The sequence below is a fragment of the Amblyomma americanum genome, chromosome 2 (genome assembly GCF_052857255.1).
Source record: "Amblyomma americanum isolate KBUSLIRL-KWMA chromosome 2, ASM5285725v1, whole genome shotgun sequence".
Taxonomy (NCBI): Eukaryota; Metazoa; Arthropoda; class Arachnida; order Ixodida; family Ixodidae; genus Amblyomma; species Amblyomma americanum.
Window position 1 is genome coordinate 10,540,730 of NC_135498.1, and position 24,482 is coordinate 10,565,211.

At 49.5% G+C, this 24,482-nt stretch overlaps 1 protein-coding gene across 1 annotated transcript; it reads right to left on the minus strand.

Annotated features, from left to right (window-relative positions):
• Nucleotides 1-1,113: 1,113 nt before the first annotated feature.
• On the minus strand, nucleotides 1,114-23,186 carry LOC144120550 (uncharacterized). Its single transcript, XM_077653081.1, has 4 exons — nucleotides 23,127-23,186; nucleotides 3,980-4,060; nucleotides 3,787-3,875; nucleotides 1,114-1,946 (listed from the first exon to the last, which is right to left on the minus strand). Exons 2-4 carry the CDS (start codon nucleotides 4,026-4,028, stop codon nucleotides 1,422-1,424), a joined length of 663 nt encoding a protein of 220 aa, XP_077509207.1. The 5' UTR covers nucleotides 4,029-4,060; nucleotides 23,127-23,186; the 3' UTR covers nucleotides 1,114-1,421.
• Nucleotides 23,187-24,482: the final 1,296 nt, after the last annotated feature.

Consider the following 24,482-nt stretch of genomic DNA (forward strand, 5'->3'; position numbering starts at 1 on the left):
GCTTGACCCTGCGAATGGACAGTTTTAGTTTGTCACTGACTTCTTAGGACTGAAGAAGTTGGAGGATTGAAACATCACCTAATCCAAGAGCCCCGTACCGAAAGTTTCACTCGTACGTCTATGCATAGAATGTCCTTCAAGGATTTATTCATACAACAGAGTAGTGCAGCAAAATGCATCTGCATGACGCGAGAAATGTTCACGCTTCTTGGTTTCCTCTTGCCGCGGTGAGATTTATTTCGGTCCTGAATAGCGGTGACTATGCCTCGGCGTAGAGTCAGGACACAGCGGAGTGTGCCCTTCGCTACCGCTTGCAATGTCTTCGGCCCCCACGCGTCCACAAGACCTTGAACGCAAATACGGTTTTATGCAGGCGCACTATTTTCCTTTGTTCTCTAGCGCTCACGAAAATGAGGAACTGAACAAAGTAGAAAGTCTCACTCGCAGCCGGTAACAATGTTTCATCATCGTAAAATAGCGCGCACAAAAAGGAAAAAGAAACACAGGGTATAGAACAGCACAAAACAGGAGCTTACTAAAAACTGACGCGAAATGTGCAAACACTCCCCTCGGAAAGCAGGCGTGCCTCCTTTCTGCACGTGTCAGCAAGCAAACAAAAAAAAAAACATTATGAGGCTGTGTGTTTGAGGTAAACGGAAAATAATAAAAATAGAAGACAGAAGAGCGGCGAAAGACACGGCTAAATGTTCTGGCATGTGGTTCGCTTTTTCACGATTACTTATTTCCAGCTGGCCCAATGTTCGACGCTACTGGACAGTTTATTACACGCAGCGTCTGAAACTTGTGTGCTGAATTTTACAAATCGAGCGAAACTCCTTTGAGTACGGAAACTGCTCGTTCATTGGTGCAGCTATAGAAACACTAAATGAATCGGAGGCAACACCCTCCCCGTCATCTGCGTGCAGCCTGAAATTAATGCATAAAATAAAAGCAACGAGCAAGAACGGAAAGGTTTGGAAGAAGCTTGGATATCATCTTGGTAAATCAAAATGTGACCGGTTAATTAACGCGCTTCCAGGATAAAAATGGGCAGATAAGGATAAGGAGAGGATGATGATGGAGGCGAACTGCGAGTGGTGTCGGAACACAAGGTAACCTTTTGTTTTCTTCCTTAATGTTTCCTTTCGCACAAATTGACCGCAGTACAGCTTACAAGACAGAGAAACGGTGTCGGTGCTTCAACCCTATGCGACCCGATCAGTACTGTAGCAGCCGCTGCTCGAATTGTTTTAGGCGCTGTTTATTTCCTCAATCCTATCTGCGCTAATGCGTCAGTGCAGGTCTATTTATGACCAGTACTTGCACACAGTCTCGCAACAGCCCGACAGCGCATGAGGTGCATGTGCGACGCCCCAATGCGCCGCGGGGGGCACGGGTGCGGGGTTCCGGAGGCGCTTGCTCTACAGGCCCCACCAGAGCAATGCGCCGAGTGCGGCGACCAGGACGTCCAGGGAAGCGGCCCTCGAAAGTCGAGAAGGGCAGGCGGCGTTCGCAGCAGGGGTGTTGTTTGCACTGGGGCCGATCGTGCTGGCTTGGCCGCTGGAAGTCGCAGAAGCCCCCCGCGTGGTCATGACGGCGGGACTGGACGCCGCTTCCACCTGCGCGTGCGCAGTGCTTTTTTTGGATGGGGGCGTAGTGACAGGAAGCGCCATGCTCGAAGCATTCGACGACGAGGTTTCAACTGGGTAGCCTGTCGTCCCGTTGCGGTCTGCGGACGCGCCGTTTCTAGCGGGTGTGAGCGTAACAGTGCTGTTTGCGTCAGAATGCGAGGCGCCCTCAGAGGTCGAGTTCAGCGAAGTCTGCGCGTCCCTTGGCCTCTTTGTCGCAGCATTTTGCGAACCATCTGGAATACTGCCGTTCGTGCTGCTGGTTTCACTCCCTGTCTTCGTCGGTCGAGCACCGCCAGGTTCTGATTGGAGCGTGTTCTGCAAATAAAAACGCATGCGCATCTCTGTAGCGTATTGGTTGCGTCTGGCATTTGAGATTTATCGGCGAAAAAATGGAGCTGGGAGATAAGTGGCAAAAAACAAAGTGTGGAAGGGGGTGCAATAACTTGTCAGCGCATTCCTCCCTGGCACTGTGAGGAAAAGATAACGCGAAAGACAGGTATCTCACTGCAGCGTGCTGTGCACTTCGTGTTCTCATGGCTTGCAGTGTACTGAATTAATGGAACGAAGCGTGTATGTCTAGCCCTCAGAAAACGAGCTTTTGCTCCATTACTCTTTGTAATGCAGAACAGCAAACCTGAAATTTAGGACTGCGTTCGCCACCTTAGATTACTGCACCCCCATGAATTCACTGATCGCTGACCACAAAACCGAATCCGCCTGCGCTAAATTATTGGAGATTGCTTTTAGGCAGTGAGGCGTTGGTTTCTGAATTTCTGTAATCATTCGACGGCAGTACGACAAACAAGAGCCACAAGTGGGCTTCTACCGCACGAGACGGATTTATGGTTGCTTGATGCCGAACTTATCTCTGATCCGTCAAGGCAGCGGTTTGGTGCAAGACCTTTTTCCCAAGCATCTCACTTTAGTAGAGGCGATCACCAGGCAGGGAGAAATCTTGTACCCATTAAAAAACCGGTGGGTGCCCGGCGGCACGTGGGATCGAACCCAGCACCTTCCGAATGCGAGGCGGATGCTCTACCACAAGCGTTTTAATTATTTCCCTCGCAATACGTCGGTATATAACGTCAGTAGGATCTGCAACAAGGGTGAACAGACAGTCGCTCCGTCTCCTGTTTCCGTCGTTGGCTGCTAGAGAAGTCAGCGAGAACAGAAGGCAAAACTGACGATCACAAGATGAGCCAAGACTGGCTCTCGCACCCCCCCCCCCCCCCACCCCCTCGTTCCCCATCGCCTTGACCGCGCACACAATGATTTCCTATTTGTTTGCTGACCTTTTATTTAGCTGTTCCTAAATATCGCTATGGTGGAGAGCGAACCGTGGAATATGTTTTGGGAGCACATCGATAACAGCACCAGTGTGTGATGCATTCGTCGATTTCGTAATATTTGAGCATTTACTGTGCCGGTAAAGGAGAGTCGAGACACTAGAATTTTTTTGTTGATTTTAAGCAACAAATTCTATCTGCTCTATCTCCACTTCTGAAACGATAAAATGAGAACTAGGATCAAATTTCAACTCTATCGGAGATCGGATTTTTATAACATCCTGCAGCCACAGATCGCAAAAAGAAAAAAAAAACTAACCTTATTGTAGCGTTCAGAAAGCACATCTTTCTCTCTCTCTCTCTCTCATAGAATTATTCCAGCGGAAGTTAAGCATAGGGACGCACGGCGGAGAAGAATCGGGCCCGTGGATTGGAAGTAAACAAAAGTACAAGTGGTTTACTGTTGCACGGGCTCAACACCAATTCGCATGGGGACCTACGTCCGTTTATTGGGATGCGTGCGGCATGAATTCAAGACTGCGTAAGCGATGATAAACGCATTGCGCCCAAGAGAGCTGAAATTGTGGCATACTGGTAGCGTCGCTTCATGATAGCTCTAGGTCACACTAAAAGGTTAAAAGCAGAACAGCAGCGTGCAGTGCTCGGTACTGAACGCGCACTAGACTGCTGCGCTCGTTCAGTGTATGTCGCCGCCATTTTCTGTACGTTGTTTGAGCGTCTTTTTACCTCTGAGCGCCGCTTAAAGTTATCGCGAAGCACCACGCTCACTGATGGCTCGACCACTATATAGGGTGCTTCCTTTCCAGCGGCATTTTCGGACGCTGCGACTCCGGGACAAGAATACGTACCTCGGAAATCTTAGGTGTTGTTCCGAGGCCGGTCGCACTTGTAAAGTTTGCTTTACGTGGCTGATTTTCCTCGGAACTGCATTTGGAAGCTGCAAATGGGGAGAAAGAAAGAAGACACGGGCAATTCTTCTTTCGTTAACGCCGGACACTGAACTTTCTGGAAGCGAGAAGAACGCAGAAGGAGCAGCCTTACCAAAAAGGAGCGAGGCGCAGGCCACTGAGATGAGGAGCGTTGGATTCATGGCGGGAACCGGGGAGCTGTTCTTTTGTCCGCCTAGAGGACAGATCGGAAATGACCGGTGAGGAGATGCAGCCGAGCGCAGTGCGCGTAGGGCACGGTCAAGATTCTAAGCGAAGTTTCACGAGGAGCGCGTATGCGTGGCTGTACGACACTGGCGCTGCTCGCAGTTAGCCCTTGAACATCGACTACGTCGCTGTCAGCACCCGGAAAGAGGTGACCCGGGCTCCTGTAAACGCGGGCGACTGAGGCGCAGCGGTGTGTGACACCAGTGGCTCGTGCGCTGGAGAGATTATGCGCGTAACCGTGTACACACAGAGAGGCCTGTGTATGCTACGGTCCTGTAGCTGGACGGGGCATTGCTCAAGAGCGCGGCTGGCGCGCGGCTTCCGGTGCCGACGCTGTTTCCTGGAATGGCACGTGCCCGTCACACTCTCATGGCGTGCAGATCGAGTGTCCCGTTGCATTTATAGCTACCGGGTAAACATTATCGCGGGCCACATCACCTACAGCGTGGGCGTAACGCGATCGGTCGACCGTACTAAAGCCCCAGCGCGACGGCTCCTTTTTAGCGTTTGTGGGCTGAATTCCCGGTAAACCACAGTTTTAGCTTGTTTTTAGTGTCCATTTTCCTGTTGTAAAATTGCAAGGGCTGGGACAACGGGACCACTTCTTTTCCAGCCCGCTGTACCATCCTAGCCAGTCACCTCCTCCCAGCCCCGTTTTAAGCATCGTCATTTCATGAGCAATCGCCGAGTGACTAGCAACGTATGGAAAATAATCAACCCTAAATGAAGCTGGAATGATGTAGCGTTTACCCGCCATGACGCACGTTGAAACGCCTTAGGCAGCCATTATACTGAAGACAGAACTCTTAAATTTTAAGTTTAGAACAAAGTAAGTCGACTCAGTCATACTAAATGAGCGCAGCTTGATTGATCATCCCAGCTAACGCAAACTATTGGTAGTGAATCCCTAGATCGATGCAGGGAGAATGCACGTTCAGTTCTTTGCGCACAAATGTGTGCGTGCAACTCCCCAGTGACTTGTCTAGGTACCCATTAACGCCCATACGAGCCAACCAGGACAGCTAGCATGATTTCATCCCCTTGCGGCTTTCTCCACATCTACACACATTCAGAACCTTTCCCCGTCTGCGTAATAATTGCGTATAACCACGCAGAACTTGGTAGAACTGCGTAGTATGCACTTTATACATAACAATACGCTTGTGTACAATTTCTATTCATTCGTTTCTTTCTGGCGTCCACCTCTTTAAAACTCGAAGGATGCCTCCGACAATTCATTTGCTACTTAAAGAGAGGTATATAGAGGTAAGCAAAAACACAAGGGTTTCGAAAAACTACTGCTCATTTTTCACTTCCGCATGGTACCTAAGCTTTTCCCCCCGGCTCCTTGTTTGCGCGTTGTCTATTACCTAAGAGCTCATAGCTTGCTGCAACTGCCAACAGCACTTTTAATCTTTGTTTTTAAATGCTACAGGGGCTGCTTTTTCTAAAATCAGCCTGAATTGTAGCTGAAGCAACAACAGCCACCAAACAACGTGAACCAGCCTAGCCTCAAACCGAAAAAAAATTAACGGTGTTGCCGTAAATTTTCGCAACCGGTTCAGTCCTCCCTGTGAAAATTTTAGCTCGCCAAGAAATAAGCTAACGCTCGGCGCTACGTGGCAAGGTGACTTGGCTGCAAAAATGCTATGTACAGTCTGTCTTTCAATGAGGTGTACAATAGAAAAGTGTGGACGCTTACGTATGCGAAATAGGGGAAAAGCTGACGCACTTCTTTGCCGTTTCATGAAAACAGGAAACATTATAGGACCCATACGTTTGCAAGGAGCCGTAGTAAGCTCGTCGCGGTGGCTTGGGGGCTTTGACGTTCGGGTGCGTAGCCCAAGGTCGAAGCACACATCCGTGGTCGCACTCAAAGGGGAGCCTATGCCGCTTAGACGCAGCCTTGGCCGATGGCCTTAAGAGAGCAGAGTGAATTCCAAGGCAGCAGGAAAGTAGCCGGGAATGGCAACGCGTCGTGTGGGGGGACAAAATTCGCTAGTATAGAGTATAGGCGGGACAGGGGCAGGGCATAGCTAATTGGAGGTAAACAGGAGAAGCCTTCGTGCTGCAATGGGCGTGACGTGTCTGATGCCGATGATCGTGATGACGAATATAAAGAAGGCGATGGTGTCAGGATCGGTGTTTAGAAACGTCCTCGCCATTATTAATGCGTCAGCATTAGGGGGGTCAGTACAAGCGTAAACTGCGACCGCCGTCTGGAAGTAGCCGGTGACAGGTGGCAACCTGCCTACCGGGCTACGAACGCAATTAGTATACTGCCTATATTAATTGGGTATACTACCGCGGATATAACGAACCTTAGTATGTCACCTCGGAAATAACAACCTTTCGTGAATTAACTTCGGATATTACGAACTTTCGTGTTGGGACCTAGGATATGTAAGGAACTTTGTAAGTTAATTTTGAATCAATCAGTCAATAAATAAATAAATAAATAAATAAATAAATCGTTCGATCACTCAATCAATAAATCAAATTTCAACATCGCAACGTACATTGCAACGCTGCGGGTGCAGGCAAAAAGCCTTCTGGAGGTTTGACGAGGCCTATACCCTAACGAATCCTTTTAAGTGTATGACACCTAAGATATAACGAACTTAAGCGTGTCATGCTCGGGTATAACGAACATTTGGCTTGCAACGCATTCAAACGATCCACCGATCATCGCCTGGTAGTTTTTTTTTTTTCGGGGCTGTTGCATCGACAGCCAGAGAGAAGAGGCACGAACATTGTGTTCTGTGCCTATTTTGTTGATAAAAAAATGAGACTGACATAGTGGAAGAGTGGCAAAGCAAGGCCGAAAAGAAAGACGTACTGGACACGTGTTTACAAATTGCGTACATTCTTGAAATTTTAACTTTCCGAAATAAATCTCAGTTGGGAGTATTTTTGGTTGAGAGTGTTTCTATTTTAAAATTATATAGGGTTTATAAGAGAAGGTAGATACCTACCACTGTGCTTAATTTGTGTCACCATTTTTTTGCACTTCTTTCCTGTTGGACTCCACGCTGCTCGTCATTATGCATGAATCTTCCTTTCCAGCTGCCAGACCACTTTCGCTGTGAGCCCAGTGGCGAAAGATTCCGGCAGTGGACGTGACCGAAATAAGGTCCGGACGCGAGCTCCCATTTTATCAAAACCAACGCGAGGTTACAACCTTTATCGATTTCGGGTAAATGTTTCGATGATAGGAACAGTCTCCGGCGTCCATATTTTGAAGCAGTCAAACATCACTGGCGTTTCTGCGAATCATGAGCGCTTCTACGCTGGCCCCACAAACGAGCTCTGCTGCGGTTTCATCGCAGCTGGATCGCATTTTTACGCACCGCTAAACTGATTCGGTTTCATTTAATGGGCTCGGGCTATCACACGCGTCGTAGTGGAGGACCACCCGAGGTTCTTTAAAAAAGCTGCCTAAGTCTTTGTACAAGTGTTCTTTTTTTCTTTTTCATTTCGGCCCCCAAGAAAAGTAAGCACCACAGCCGAACTCGAAACTACGGCCTCATGATCTGTAGCAGAATGCCCCAGCAGCTTATAACCATTGCTAGGGGTCTCACATAGCCCCCCAGGGCATTATACTTCAAGCGCCGTCGTGAAGGGTGGGCTGCAACGTGTCGTGTTCCCTATGAAATGTGCGTTCTCTTGTGTTTAATTTTCAAATTCTTTCTCTCCATTCTCGTTTGTTTTGCCTCTTGGGGGTGACAGTTTCAAGCCTGTTTGTTATACTTTGGCTTGCACTGTTCTTAAATGACAAATAAACAGTGGATGTGCGTTCCAGCACCGCTCTCGAGGCCGAAATAGGACTCGGCGCCAGTACACGACCACGTCATCAAAAGCGTCGTGACCTCAGCCAATACTCCGTAAACCGCGTCATGGGAAAGTGATGCAACACTAGGTGCCACCTTTGTGGCTGCACGGCTCTGCGTTTCTGGGCAGCGGACTTCTCACTACGCACGTCCGCACATTACGGACATATGGTCGCAAACCGCGGTGGATGTCTTTGCTGCCGCAGTGCATATAATCGTCTGTTTGTTGTTCTTGACCTGAGCACGCTAATGACTCATATCCTACCCACTACAAAGGCTTAGCCGAGAATTGCGGACGAGGAGGATAGAATAATAAAAGAAGGGGAATTAATGGCGGGAACAGATCATAGTGTAGAGATATCGAGGATTGATTACAATTCCAGCAAAGCTGCCTTGGGCATGGAAAAGGAAGTTCTGTCCAACGAGCTCGCGAATTTTGATGACGTCGTTGTCGTCGTCATTTTGCCGTGTGGACGTGACAGTACCGCGAACCCGAGCTTCCTCAATCCCTAATCTTTCTAATCCTAACCTTTCTTCTAATCCTAATTCTAACACCGATCCTGACACCATCGCCTAATCTTTCTTCTCTAGATGTTATGCTGCAACTCAAGGCAGACATAATAGACATGGAACGCAGCAGAGGAACTAAAGCCATATTAGGCTTGGATTTGAACAAGGCGTTTGATAATGTCACGCACGATGCTATCTTAAGGAATCTCTCGGACATCAACCCAGGGGTTGGTTGGTTGGTTGTGAAACTTTATTTCCAGCGGATATAGAGGAGCGACACGAAGTCGCCCCCCGCTTAAACGGCGGCCGCTATCCCTTGGGCAGCGGCGGCGTCTTCAGCCAGCTGGAGGAGCTTGATCTGTATCCCCGGGTCGGGGCTGAGCAATAGAGCCTCCCAATGAGCAGAGTCGGTAATGAAGTGACTCGCGGGTAGGGACTGCGGGCAGTTCCAGATCATATGATTTAGATCGGCTTTCGCATCACAATTTTTGCATTTGTTTGAGTAGAGTCCTTCCGAATAGAAGCTACACAATTGGGGATTTGGATAGGTGTTAGTTTGAAGTTTACGCCAGGCTTTGGCCTGTTGCTTGGAGAGCGTTTTATCTGCTGGGGGGAATCTGAGTCTTGCAAGCCTGTAGTGCTGCAGGATTTCTCTGTAAGAAAACAACCTGTCCTTGCCAGAGTATAGGGCGGGTGGGCTGCACGACCCTGCTCGGCGGGACAATTCTCGAGCTAGGTTATGAGCCGCCTCATTACCAGCAAGGGAAGCATGAGCAGGCGTCCAGATTAGGCGAATGCGCCGCGTGGGCTGATACTTTAGCAGAATCCGTGCTGCTTGTGGGGAGATTCTTCCAAACGTGTAGTTACGTATAGCCAATTTCGAGTCGCTGACAATGGTTTCTGCCGAGGATCCCACAATGGCTAGAGCGATGGCTGTTTCTTCACCAACATGTGTGTGCTGAGTGCGTATAGTGCCCCCAGTTATGAGTGTACCACGTTCCGTGGGGACCACAGCTACCATCTTGTCAGCCGAAGAATCTGCCGCATCTACATATACCACAGAGGTATCATTAATAAAGCGTTTGCCTAATGATTTGGCTCTCTCTGTACGACGTTCAGCGTGGAAATCTGGGTGCATGTTGCGAGGTAGTGGAGGAATGACCAGAAGCTGGCCTATATGTTTGGGAAGGTCAGTTGTGGGTCCGCCTTGTCGTTCGTATGTTATGCCTAGTGTGGACAGAATGTGTCTGCCAGTTAGTGTGGCCGATAGTCGTTCGTACTGCGAGACGGTTACCGCTTCAATAATCTCGCTTAGGGTGTTATGAAGACCGAGACCTAACACTTTCTCAGTCGCTGTGTGCATGGGTAGCCCAACTGCCTGTTTGACGCATTTTCTGATTATGGCCTCCACTTTTTCTTTTTCAGCTGATTTGAGATGTAGGTAAGGGCATACGTAAGCTATGCGGCTTATCACAAAGGCTTGTACTAAACGGAGAGTATTGCTTTCCTTCAAGCCCGAGTGGCGGTTACTAATGCGACGAATGAGTTGCATAATTTGCTGCGAGGTTCCCTGAAGCTTCCGAATTACGTCACCATTGAAGCCGTGTTCTTGTAGAATTAGGCCCAAGATTTTAATTTTGGGCACTCGAGGAATGGGGACTCCGCGAATACTGAGTTCGATGGCCGGTGGGGTTTGCGCAAGGGATCTGACGTTGCGGAATATGAGAAATTCAGATTTGGCTGGAGAGCACCGCAGCCCCCTAGGGTCTACATAGTTCCCCACGATATCTATTGCATGCTGTAGTCTCTCCTCGATTTCGGCATCATTGCCCTCGGCGGTCCACAAGGTGATATCGTCAGCATAGAGGCTGTGGTGGAGTTGCGGAACCTGCGCTAATTGGTGTGGAAGTTTCAACATTGCAACGTTGAAGAGAAATGGTGATAGGACCGATCCCTGCGGGGTGCCCTTGTTGCCGAGGGGGAAGTCATGCGAGTGGAGACCTCCTACTTGAAAATGCGCCTTTCTACCTGAGAGAAAGTCGCGGATATAGTTGAAGGTGCGGGCTCCCACCCCGAGTTCATGCAGGTTCTCCAAGATCGCATCATGTCTGACATTGTCAAAGGCCTTCTCCAGGTCAAGTCCAAGAATTATTCTGGTGTCCCGCGTTTTTGCCTCAATAATCTGATGTTTGAGCTGAAGCATTACATCCTGCGTAGAAAGTTTTGGTCGAAATCCAATCATGGTTGGAGGGTACAGCTCGTTCTCCTCCATAAACCGGTTCAGGCGGGTATGAACTACGTGCTCCATGAGCTTACCTACACAAGACGTGAGCGAAATCGGCCTGAGGTTCTCAAGGCTGAGTGCCTTCCCTGGCTTTGGGATGAGAATGATCTCTGCCGTTTTCCATATTTGTGGGATGGAGCCCTCCGACCAGCATTTCTGCATATACTCAGTTAGTAATTGTAGCGACACTTCATCCAGGTTGCGGAGGATCTTGTTCGATACTGCATCTGGGCCATTGGCGGATTTGCAGTTTAGCCTGGCAATCTCTGCCCTAACCTCATCCACAGTAATGGGGGAGTCGAGCTGCATGTTTTCCGGACCAGCATAATCTGGGAAGGCTTGGTAGGAGCATTGCCAATATATCTATCTTTAAGTTCAAGGAAAAGGTCCTCTGGTGGGCCTGCATACTCATGCACAAGCTTCTGCAGGTTCTGCCTCTGGGTGGTTCTGCTACCTGTAGGGTCAAGTAGATGACGGAGCAAGTGCCAAGTCCTAGAGACTCCCATATTGCGATCCATTTGGTTGCATATGTCATCCCAGTTTTGTTGAGTAAGTTTAGCTGCATGATCCTCGATCTCCTTGTTTAGCCTAGCTATTCTTCTGCGCAGATTGCGGTTCCACCGCTGTCGTTTGAGTCGGTTCTCGAGTCCTCTCTTTGCCTCCCATAGGTGAAGAAGCCGGCTGTCCGCAATCTCCAGGTGGTCAGCCTGGTCTAACGTAAGGGTGACTGCTTTGGCATCTTGACAAAGATCCTGTGCCCAGATATCTATGTCTAGTATTTCGGGGGTATCAGCTTCTCGGGCGGCTCTTTTAGCGCGGAACGTGTCCCAATCGACAAGGGTGGGGGCTCGAGCGCTACGACGTTTGGGGCCAGTTGAGGTCACTATTTCCAATATGTAGTGATCGCTGCCGAAATTTTGTTGAGTGTTTATCCATGTTGGAGTGCCCGAATTTTTAGCAAAAGTCAGATCGGGAGACGTATCCCTGGAAACACTGTTACCGCAGCGGGTGGGGACTAGTGGATCTGTAAGAAGAGTCAACCCACACTGTTGTGCGGTGAGCCACAGTTTTCTACCTTTAATGTCCTCCTGTGCGTAACCCCAAGCCGAGTGTTGGGCATTAAAGTCTCCCGTGAAAATGACGGGGTGATTGCCTGCGAGCTTCAGGGTCGCCTGAAAAAGCGGGCCGAAGCTTGCTTTCCGTAACTTTGGGCTGCTATAGACATTCAGCACAAACAGACTGTGGTCGGGTTTCCTAGGCGGAATTAATTCGACTAGCACGTGTGTGACATTTGTGACTGGGGTATCGTGCTGTACTACCGTAATATTTCGTTTGACAAGAGTCGTGACTCCAAGCGTTCCACCCCCCGATGAAAAGGATTGATACCCAGCTAGCTTGCTATTAGTTTGTGTCTCTTGTAGTGCGATTAAGTCCGGTCCGTCCCTATTGTTGAGGAATTGTTGGAGTACAGCTCGTTTGCGGCTAAATCCTCGGCAGTTCCACTGCCAGATGGTGTAATTGGGTTGTGGCGCCATGTTGTTGCTAGTCGGATACCGCTTCAGAAGAAGCGGGTTTGCGAATTTTGTGAGGAAGGAGCCTGCTCTCTGCTTCCTGCTGCCAGCTGCCTAAGTTAATTAATTCCTGCCGGTGTCTGCATAATTCTTCCATGATGGAAGTCATTGTAATCTGCACTTGAATGAGGGTGCTGTTAGTCTGCGTTTGCGCTTCTTCAATTTTGTGAATGGTGTCGGCTAGTGTTTGGCCTTCGGACAGGGAATCGCCTGCTTTTTGCTTAGGCGGGGGTGCCCGCGTTGATTCAGCATGCGTGTCCGCTCCGGCGGAGGTTGAGGGGGTAGGGTTATTGGCGCCATCGGTCGTAGGCGGTGACCCAGCCTGCATTTGTTGCTGTTTTAGAGCGGCATTTTCTTTCTTTAGGTCCTCGACCTCACGAAGTAATTTCCCTACCAGCACTTTCAGGTCTGCTAGCTCAGAGGGGTTGGAGTTAGATTTCTGGGAGGCTTTATCTGCCCAGCCTACCTTTTGCCTGCCGACGGCGTCCTGGTTCAAACCGGGGTTCCGTGGCTGGTGTGAAGGAGTCCTGGATTTGGAGGCCGACCGGCCTCTCGGTTCCAGTCGTGGAAAGGAGCTGGATCGATTTGTTCGTCCCCTGCTTCTGGAGCGGCTGCGTCGCTCTTTATACTGCGGCGACTCTTGGCTATGCTGGGTCAGATGTTGGCGTTCCTGTTCCCAGCGGCGTTTGCTGACAATGTATGGAGTGCGGTAGATTTCGCGGCATTTGTTGCTGCCCAGTTCATGGCCCTTACCGCACAAGGCACACTTAGGCTCGCAGCTATGTGTCTCAGGAGGATTGGCCACGCCGCATCCGCGGCAGCGAGCGTTTTTCGGGTCCGGGCAAACGTCTCTGCGATGTCCGAGTTGTCCGCACAAAGAACACACTTCGTATTTTTTTTTGTAGAGGCAGCAGCGAATCATGCCACCACCGAAGCTGATCCAACGGGGAACTCGCTCACCGTTGAAGAGAATGAGGACCGTCTGCGACTGCGCACCCATGCGCCGGACTCCACATATTGGAGGATTCCTTGGATGCTGAAGGTTCGCAAGGATGTCAGCGTCCGATAGATGTTTCGGAACGCCTTGGATCACTCCTTTACCACTGCCATCCGGCGTGGCGACATACGAGGTGATGGTGATCTTGTTCGCGCCGTAGATGAGCTCCTTGATGTTTAAGTAGCGTTCCACTCGTACCGCGGAATGGGTGGCCACCAGTATGGTGTGTTGCTTGAAGTTCAGTAGCATGCTGTCTTCAGATGATTCTGCCAAGGTGAGGCCCGTGGCGTCCCGGATGAGTTGAAAGATGCCGAGTTGGCCACAGCTCTCGAGTATACGGAGGCCGCCCGATGGCCGGAATATCACCTTGGTTAGGCCCTTGGGTAGGCGAGGTAGGTTCGACGCCACCGATTGTCGAGCAAGTCGTCGGCCAAGCTTTTTCGCAGAGGAGTCGGCAGAGTGCCGCATGCTGCCCTGTACCTGCGCGCGATTGGTTCCATTGTGTGCCGCGGGGTTATTCCTTTGGCGTTCGTGACCGGAGCGTTTCGATTCACCGAAGGTGAACCAACCATATTGGTGCGAAACATCTTCGGGGCTAATGTCAGTCCCCTCTACGGTGACTTCCATGTCCAATGTTGGAGGAAGATCCCACTCAGATAATGCGGCACAGCCCCGTCAGAGCGGGGTCGCTAGGACTGGCGTGGGCCTAGCGGGCCGTGCGTACCGGCGAGAGCCAAAACGCAGAAAAGTCCGCAGAAACAGGCAAAAAGGGACTTGCCGATGCGTCCGACGGCGTTATCCGAGCTTCGAAGAGGAAATCCAGGCAACAGCGGTGTTGACCGTCGCTGAATTCAGCGGTGGGCATGGGTGAAGCGAGGAGCGTTCGCGCGAGCGTCCGATCCACGCCACGTCCGAGCCAAGGAAAGAAATCAACCCAGGGGAAAGAACTTTCCAGTACATCAAGTCATTTCTCAGTAACAGAACGGCAGAGATAGCAGTGGGAGAGATTAAATCAGACTCTATCTCACTTGGAGGTAAAGGAACGCCACAGGGCTCAGTCCTGTCACCCTTCCTTTTTAATTTCTCACTAATTGCAGATGATATCACTTTATGGACCACAACTGGCAGCGATGGTCAGATAGAGGATACCCTGCAACAAGCTGTAGACATAATACAAGACCTGGCGGGTAAAGCAGGGCTAACCTGCTCGCCGTCAAGTCCGAATTATTTCTAATCAGATACAAACCAAGGGGCCCTCGAGCAAAAAATTACAAACCTCCGCCTCCACTGAAAATCTGGGTGGAAGGACTCCCTGTAAAGGAAGTTCAAACTATAAGAATCCTAGGACTCTTCCTTCAGTCGAACCGGAAGAACAAAGAAACACTAGAAAAACTCCAGACAACCGTCAATATGACGGTAAGACTAATTAGACGAATTGCTAGCAAAAGGAAGGGAGTGAAGGAGACAGAACTTTGCAAAATAGTACAAGCATTTGTAATAAGCAGGCTTGTCTACGCACTCCCATACTTAAAATTAGACAGTAGTGAAAAAGCCAAAGTAGAGTCTATGATTAGAACAGCATACAAGGTAGCATTAGGGCTACCGAACTGTACCTCCACCGAAAGGTTTCTGGGCTTGGGAGTACACAACACCTTAGACGAGCTTACAGAGGCACACTTAACAATGCAGAGAGGCCGGCTTTCCCGCACCAAAGCAGGAAGAACCATACTTGATCGTTCAGGACTAGGCATACAGTTGCCACCCCAAGATACCAAAACACAGATACCTAAACGCATCGCTAGGGTAATAAGAGTTAAGCCACTAGCTAAGAATATGCATCTTGCTCACCACGAGGAGAGAAGAAGGGCTAGGGCAAAAGCTCTACACAACATATACAACCAAGATGAACATGCAGTATATGTAGATGCCGCAGAATATCCCCAGAAACAAGCGTTCGCACTAACGGCGGTGGATACGCAAGGCAGACTGATAGTCTCCGGCACTACCATAACGAAATCCTCGGAAACGGCAGAAGAGGCGACAATCGCCCTTGCTATCGTTAACACAGAGGCTACTACCATACTCAGCGACTCTAAATTTGCCATACGCAATTATGCGAAGGGCAGAATTTCTCAGGCAGCAATAAGCATATTGGGTCAAACCAAAGACTTAGACAGAATTATTGAATTGATATGGGTCCCGGCTCACTCGGGGAACCCTGGTAACGAAGCGGCACACATAACAGCTCGAGGATTCGTCAGCCGAGCAGGGGACGCTGTCGTTGCTGAGAGTTTTTCGAAGGACGGCCTATCATCTTTTCACGATATTACTAATCATTTTAAACTTGAAAGGAGGATATTCCCTCCTCCAGACAAAGCCTTTAATAAGGAGCAGGAGACCACTTGGAGGCGACTCCAGACGCGAACCTTCATGACGCCTTACCTGTTGTCAAAATTCTACCCCGGTGAATACGACCCTGCATGTACATTATGTGGTGATTTAGCCACTTATGATCACCTATTGTGGAATTGTAAAGAGGAGCCGCCCCCGAAATCTCTAATACAGGTTCCTACTCTCGAGCAGTGGGAGGCCGTGTTGGTCAGCTCAGACTTCGGAGTTCAAACCCGGGTCATTTAATGGGCTACCCAGGTCGCTGTCAGCCGTGGACTGATAGCCACCTAGCACGGATCGTCTGCATTCTGCCTTTTCTGACGAATTAAATGTTTTCCAATCCAATCCTCAATCCCGGCTTACTACTCAAACTCGAGATGTCGCCACCATGGCGTTCTGAATGCGCGGGCATAAAGGCACACTAATTCTGGTTAATTGTGGTCGGCGAATCTCGCTACTATACGTCGCTTTCACGCTATACCTGTGGCAGTTTAGATAGCTGTTTGCAAAAAAACGTAGGCGACAGATAAGCTCCGCGTTAAGGGTATGACGCGATAGCGTAGTGGGTTCATTCCCATATGTGCAGAAGATCATTCTCTGCTTCACATTCATAGATCCCTGGGAGTCCTCACACCACTCCTGGAGCAGTGGTGCAGCGGTTAAGCGATGCGTCAGTGCCCTTCGATGGCAGGTAATGCCACCGGTGGGCCTGGTGCGATCCAGGTTACTCTTTCCGAGCGACTAATCACTCACTTAACTGGCCCCTGCCACGGTGGGTAGTTTGCTCACAATCCAGGGGCAGGTCGTGAGGTTGCTGTCTGGGCACTATCCGCCAGATCCATGCCCGTAATTTTTCGGTCACAACGGCGATACCGGATTTTCTGGAAAATTGGGCATTTAACGCTATCGAGATTTTTTTTTTAATCTGCTGCATAGGGAACACTAGCGGAAATCGATTCTTAAGACGACGCCATGGTTTTATTTCCTCGCGCATGCTCTTGAGCCAGCTACCTTGGTAGTGGCAGTAGCGGAACGTCATACTTCTCATCACTTATTTGCTTTCCTTCCCTCAATCCCAGAGGCAATAAATATGACAAAGACAGAAGTAAAAATTGGTATGACTCGATAGCGTTAATTTGTTAATGCCCATATATGCGGAATTGGTAATTCTCGACTTTACCTTCATAGATCCCAGCGAGTCCTCACAACACTGCTTTGGCAGTGGTGCAGCGGTTAAGCTATACGCCGCAGCCGTATACGATGGCAGGTGCTGCCTCCATAGGGCTTGTGAGACCTAGGCCGCGCTTCCCGAGCTACCCCTCACGACCAATCATTAGTTTGACTGCCACCAGCTGCCACGATGGGCAGTTTTCTCACAATCAGGTGGCAGGTGGCCAACCTGCCTGCCACCTAGGTTGCTTCTCTGGGGATTTTTCTTGGATTTTTCGCTCACGGCCAACGACACCGACGACGATGCTGGCTTTTATGAGGCACGGGCTATCGCTTTAAAATGAACTTCACAGCCTGCGGAGAAAATTACGCGGGACGTCAGGCAGCATGCGCAGCGTTCTTGTCTGCCGAGTTCGTGTTGTGTTTCTTTTTTGTGTGTGCGTTTGGATTGAATTCAAAAAGTTATAAACCTTAGCTAAGTTTAAAAGAATGTGCGTTTCACCGCTCTAACGATCTCATTTTCCTGTGCCGTTTGTCGCCGCATATACCTGTAACCGAAAAACCGGCGTCATGACAATTGCATTATGATGTTGACTGTGATAATGATGATGTGGTGGTGGTCGTGGTGGCGGCGATGGAATTTTAACGGCGAAAGGAAGTTTGTCCAAAAAGCGCTATGGCGCAAGGTGTTTTTTCTCCACTCAAGGTACGGTCAAAGACCCGTTTTCCAAGCATTTCATCCCCAAGTGGCCGATCACCAGGCCGAAGGGGAAGCTTGTGCCCATTGGAAACAGATGATCATTGCAGAGGTGAGGAAATCATTGTGCGTACGTACTGTATCCCCCCCCTTCCCACGCTCGGCGCGGCCGGCATTAAGCCAGCTGGACAGCAGACCGTTCTGGGAGACGAAGATATTTTGGCCATGGCTTCGTCGTTTCGCCGGTACACAAGACCCTTCGGCTGCTGCTTCAGTATAAATAACCTGCTCAATCTGCGTTGAAAGGTGTCTCCAAAGAAACTGTGACCTATTCTGGATGACAGCCTGTCATTGTACCCGGCTTCTGGAAGAAATTGCTCTGTGTGCAAAGTAGAAAAAAAAAATGGCCTGAAAGATCAGAATCGATGATTTTGCGGGAACAGATGCAGTTGCAGATAGAAATGGTTACATATGAAAACATTATTTATGAAATTTAAAAGTGCAAGTGCGAAAACTGGTGCCATGAACGTCGCAACGCATGACCCCAGTACAATAAAACGTATCGTCAAGCGAAAGACATTGCCGGCCCAATGCTTTTAAAGGAACCCCCTCAAGGTGGAGTTGATTTGTAATAACGGAGTAATTACCCATTAGCATCCACTCAAGCGCAGCCATACGGCTACAAAGGCAAGGCAGCTTCCACAGGAACTTCGTCATTAAAGAAAAATTCGTCCTGGCCCGGGATTCGAAACCGGGACTACCGCTTCACCGGGGCAGTCACTCTACCAACTGAGCTAAGCGAGATGGCTGGCATTTCTTTAGGACGAGAGCGAACTGATCAACAGCTCGAATTGATCAGTAACTCCAACTTTCAGTTATCGATCAATTCCCTTCGCCCTACCATAAGCTTGCCGTCCCGCTTAGCTCATCTGGCAGAGCGACTGCCCGGTGTGGTGGTGGTCCCGGGTTCGAACTGCGGAGCTGTAAGAATTTTTGTTTAATTACGAAGTTTCTGTGGAAGTTGTATAGCTTTCCTTTGTAGCCATATAGCTGCGCTTGTATGTACGGTGATGAGTAATTCCTCCCTTATAACAAAAAAACATTCGTGAGTGCATGTTAATGCAAACTACTGTGCTAGTTGCAGTGCAATGGCTGACGTCTAGTTGCAACTAGTGGAAGTTACTTTGCAGCATTTTAAACATTCGCTTCTGGCACCCTGTCGAAGGCTGGATTTTTCGGTGTGCCATGTGTCTATTGGAAGGACCAATGCAAGTATCTGCGCGAGATATATTTACCAATTTGATTCACAATATATCTCCGGGAGCTATAGGCGAGTGAACGGAGCGAAAGGTGTCCTAAATTTGGGACGAACACATATATATCCCCATACGAACACCTGTCTATCCCCCTAAGAAATAGAAAGTCCACTCGAAGTTCACATGACAAAGAATCAAACCAAGCCTGGAACAATGGGCTCGGAAGCGTGGTCGGTTACAGCCGCTCAGTATGGAAGGCCATTGAAGCGTTGCCTTTTGACTAAGGACCGAGTCGGATGCTACCCGTGAGATCAGGAGCAAGTCGGCGCCACCCACGTCTCCACGCGCAACGCCGTCTCCAGAACATGTGCGCGCCGTAGCGGGCTGGTTGGAGCACATTGGTGGAAGCCGATTGAACAGCGCTAACAGATAGGGCCTAATACAAGAACACAGACACAAGCGCTTGTGTCTTTGTTCTTCTCGTACGTCCTGCCTGTCGGCGCTGTTCAATCGGCTTCCATCAATGTGCATAGCACTCGTACGGGACGACAAATGTTGACGATGTTTTGCACGCTGTTGGACGTATAATCCCGTTTCTAACTCTTTTGGAGAAAAGGGATCTCTTTCTTTCTTCCCTGAGAAAGCAGGATCTCTGAAGAATTTTCTTAAGGATTTCTTCCTTAAGGCTGCTTTATTCCCCAGGAACTTTTTCCCGAAACCATTTTTTTTCTGGGTCATTTATTCCTACGCCTCATTGTACCAGCTAATTTTGACGGTCCAGCAGGCCCAGAAGCAGCCGACTTGGAATTTTTTGTATAGGTGGGTTCTCTGTCGTGGGCATCCTCATAGCTGCCTTTTTTTGACGTTTGACCGTGTGTGCGCGACTGGAAAACACAGGATAATCCCGCTCTCTGTGAAAAGTGTGTGATATGCTATTAAGCATATTTCGTGAACTGAAGTGTTCGTTATCAATCAAGAAAATTGCAGGCGGCTAGAACATAAATATCGCGAGCCTCGACACTCCCTGGCTCCCCAGAGAGTTCCGAGACTTACGTAGTAACGAAGCATTAATGCATTAGATTTGTGTCGCAAACTGTTTTATAGAGCTGACCGCGCAGCACCACAAGCATATAGACTCCATTTAGGTAGGTATGGAAATCGATTTCGAGCAGGAAAACTGATTCAATTCCTATACATTTAGGATATGTACATAGTGTCACATGTGGTCGCAACCACATTTACTGCAGCATCAATTTTGTGGATACTTTTTTTTTATTAAACGTGGAATAAAACAAATTAATTGATGCGTGTGCGAGTCGAATCTCGTTGACTCGTACGTGTACTAGTTCCGGTTTTCGCGCATGTTATGCGCGCTTAACCGCGGAGTCGCCCAACACACGGCAGCTGGCCTCGCATCTGCACGCAAGCATGCCAACGTCAGTTCGACCTTCTGTGGTCGGGAGGAACAGCTGTCCAACCAGAATGTTCAGCACCGAATCCGGAGTTACTTGTACCGAAACTAGTCATGTTAACCGAAGGGAGGCGTGTACTTCAACGCGTGCAATAAAAAGAAAAAAAATCTGCCAGACCTTTTCCTCTTCCGCATGTAGAAGGAATATGATGGTTGGAGCGCCGCTTTTTTCTTACATGTAGGGCGCACTCACAAAAGTAAATCACGTGACCTAGGATGGCGTATTCTCGTTTGACATGTTAGCACAACCATTTTTCATTCTCATTAGTCGGGTTGGGATCACGCACCCTCCGCAGTGCCTCAGAGGCTTTGACGTTCGGCAGCTGAGCCTAAGTTAGCGGGATCGAATCCCGGCTGCATTTCGATGGAGGCGATATGAAAAGGGCGCCCATGTGCTATGCGATGCCAATGCACTTTAGAAAAAATAAAGTTGAAGGGAACACTTGAACTCGGCCTTAACGGTATGTATGACGCGATAACGCTAATAGGTTAACGCCCATATATGCGGAACTGGTGATCATCGACTTTAGGTTCATGGATCCGTAGGAGTCCTCCTACCACTCCTGGCCCAGTGGTGCAGCGGTTAAGCGACGCGCCACTTGCCTAGTGATGACAGGTGCTGCCACCGGCGGGGCTTGCGAGATCCAGGCTGCTCTTCCCGAGCAACCTATCGGCGGCCATTCATTAAACTACCACCTGCCACGGTGGTCAGATTGCTCACAATCCGGTGGGCAGGTTGTGATGATGCCGCAAGGTCACCGGACCTAAGTAGCCCACCTCGGTTGCTTCTCCGTGGATATTTCGCTCACAACGCTGTCGGTTGCTCCGGATTTTCTGCACAACAGCAGCCTTAACGCTGTCGCGTTAAAAATTTAATCAGGGTGGCTCTTTCTTTTGACTTTCTTCTGCTTCCTTCATCCGTTTACCGGCTGCGGGGCTCAGGTACGCGCTGAGAGTGCGGCAGTTACTGCGCCTTTCGTCCCTTCCTTCATAAACGACCTGCATCTGCACTAGCAGACTGACTCATCGCGGATGCTGCAGGCTCGTCGCAACTCTCGCGCGGAGCTTGAATGACATTTATGTCCATCCTGTTTAGCAAAAGGAGAGCGACGTCGGATATTCCCTTTGCACCGGTGCCTGTCTGACTCTGCTGAGGATAACCCTGAGGCAGGCGAGGGTATACGACAAGCCTGACTCAGGCGTCATTATTTCGCTGGGATTTGTCGCGTACCGTCATGAGCTGCACTCGGGAGAAAAAAGCGCCGCCATTTGTCACGGATAAGAGGATTAGGGGTGCCATTTATTTCACCTCGCCCTCCGTTTCTCCAACACGCGCACAAAGGAAATCACGGCCAAACGGAACCTTTGCACCCACGCACTACAATATCCCCGTGCATTGCGCACTGTAGATGTATTCACACTGCAGAAGAGCCCGCTCACCTCCGCTTCTTCCCGTCTAGGCAGCGATTCGACAACCGACTGCACGCGAGACCAAAGCGGCCAAGTCTCCTGCGCAGCCAGCTTCAATGGTGAGAGCGTGCCTTGACTTTCAATTGGTTGAATGCCTTGTGTATACGAGCACCGGAAACGCTCGGCCCACAAGGAGCAAGAACGAGCATAAATGATTGCGGAGCAACGCGTGGTCTCGTGCCCCTTACCAGTTGCATCGCTTAAACAAACACTCTGCCTGTAGACTTAATCTCAAACGCGCCGGAACAAAGCTGATGGCGGTGATGCTCCCACCTAATCATCTAAAACGCAGTCTAATTGGCTGAGAGCATTGGCAGCTAGCGGCCAGTAACAAAGGCTGTTCTCTGCGCGCGGTGTTCAACTCACGTGATCATTTAGGCGTCTGAACGCTTGAACCTTATCGCGCATTTTATTTTATTGAAATACACAGAAAGGTGCTCCATAATAAATCTTTTCAAGAAAGCCCGTGCAGGCTTGATATCGGGTTTTTTTCTTTCCTTCTTCCAGCAGCCGTGGATCTTTAAAAAAAAAGTAAGCTGCCGTATGCCTCAGGAACACGCGTTTGCCTGTAGTTCACATCAGTCGTCAAGCAAGTACGAAATTATCATAGTTGTAAACAAATGTCATAAATAACGCGGTGGTTCATGTTTTCATGCATTTATTCTCAGCCTTAATATTATCCACGTTTCGTCAAATGTGCGAGGCTGTTTGTCTTTCGACAACTCAGATACTAACGGGCTTCAATGCACGAACTTATGCAGATCGCCTAAGGTGCTCCGCATACAGGTAATACCTGACCGTGGGCGCTGAAACCTCGCAGCCACGCCTTTCGTACAATGCCGCCGCGGTGGCCAAGTGGTTACAGCGTTCGGCTGCCGGCCCGAAAGACGCGGGTTCGATCCCGGCCGCGGCGGTCGAATTTCGATGGAGGCGAAATTCTAGAGGCCCGTGTGCTGTGCGATGTCAGTGCGCGTTAAAGAACCCCGGGTGGTCGAAATTTCCGGAGCCCTTCACTACGGCGTCCCTCATAGCCCGAGTCGCTTTGGGACGTTAAACCCCCATAAACCAAGCCTTTCTTACAAGTCAATGCGGTGTTCTGCAACAAAGCACACTATCGAGAGCTGTATCTTGGTCCTATCTCCCGGATTCTATCTCCCGGATTTTGTCACTGACTAGTTAATTATATAAAACCCAGTTTAAACTAAAGGATTAATTATTCAATATTATCAAATTCCACTCAAATGGAGGAGTTCCTCTAAAGAGACGCCTCGCAGTCACTGAAAGTTCCCGCTGCGTTACCAGTCATGTAATCTGCCCATTTCTGTGCATGCCCTCAGCAATGGCCTCAGTCTCCTATCTCAGATCTACAGAGAAAGAATATGCCTACCTGCAGCGTGTTACTTGGGCCGATGGATGTTCCGGATCCGACAGGTCTCCGCATAAGCGGCGTAAGCTTTTTATGGCGTTCTCACTTTGGCACACACGCAAGACTCCTACTTCCCTCCCCGCTGACCTCCTCTCCCTTCCCTGTAGGCGCAAGCCCGTGGAAGTTTACAACGCGAAACGGTCCCGTCAACGAATCTGCATTGCCGGCTCAGACTCAACGGGCGAACGTAGTACGCTTAGCGCCACTTGATCCTGGGCTCGCCCCGCGCGTATACACGTGCGTGGCCCCAGCAGCACGCAACGATGCTAGCTCAGCTCCAGCGATGAACAACGCCTCTGACGCACGTGCGGGGCTTTGTGTCGGCTCTCTTGGTGGAAGTAGAAAGGAGCTCAGTTTTCGATACGCAGTTCGAGGCGTGATTAATGCCGATCTCTGTGAAGAGCGGCGGCTCTCCGGCTGAAACCTTTTTTGAAAACGAAAAACGAAAAAAAAATCAGCGCTCGTTAAAGAACCCCAGGTGGTCTAAATTTCCGGAGCCCTTCACTACGGCGTCCCTCATAGCCTTAGTCGCTCTGGGACGTTAAACCCCTATAAACCATAAACCATAAATCATCATACCTTAATAAAAGAATACTTATTACACTTACGCGTCAGGGTCGAATGCAAGTATTGCTAGCTGTAATGCTCTATTTGAACAACCACGGTGTACAGAATATTTACGATTTTTTCCCCTTATGACAACAGCGCGATGCGTAGGACCGGGCTCGAATCTTCCCGATAGCGGCGCTCGTCGGCCTAAACTGTACGGCGACGTCGACGCCTTGTGAAAGGCATTTATCTCCCGCGGAAATGAATTAACTCTGGCTCGAATAATAATTTCAGAGAATCGCGTTACGCGCTTGGACTCGGTCGCCGACCTCCTTTCGGGTTCACTCGTCTTGCAACGGCGGTGTCGTGTTTTGTTAATTCGGTCGACACCGAAGCCAGTAGATTTGAAGCCAAGTGAAGCATTTACTGAAAATTGTCGCAAAGGTGCTCAAGAAAATTCTTCATTTGAACTGTCCAAAGGAGAGTGTTAATTGGAGAGACATGGGAGAGGCTTTTACCCTGCAGTGGGTGTAGTCAGGCTGACGATGATGATGATGATTTCGTGTAAAGACGCGAAGTGTGGAGGGAAGAATGGATTGTGAATTGTGGGTTCTAACTTCCCGAAGCGACACACAGGCCATGAGCGACGCCGTAGTGGAAGGCTGTGGATTAATAAGTTAGAACATCTGAGCCTCTTTAACGTACGCTGACATCGCAACAGCACACGGACGTTGTGTCGTGTTGAGTTTTTTGGCACATAAGCGACTG

Bases quoted from the DNA above. Each gene is read 5' to 3' on its own strand.
- LOC144120550 (XM_077653081.1), bottom strand. From the start codon at position 4,028: ATGAATCCAACGCTCCTCATCTCAGTGGCCTGCGCCTCGCTCCTTTTT. The intron at 3,876-3,979 runs GTAAGGCTGCTC...CCCCATTTGCAG, and splicing joins CTGCGCCTCGCTCCTTTTTG to CTTCCAAATGCAGTTCCGAG. The intron at 1,947-3,786 runs GTACGTATTCTT...TTTTATTTGCAG, and splicing joins CAACACCTAAGATTTCCGAG to AACACGCTCCAATCAGAACC.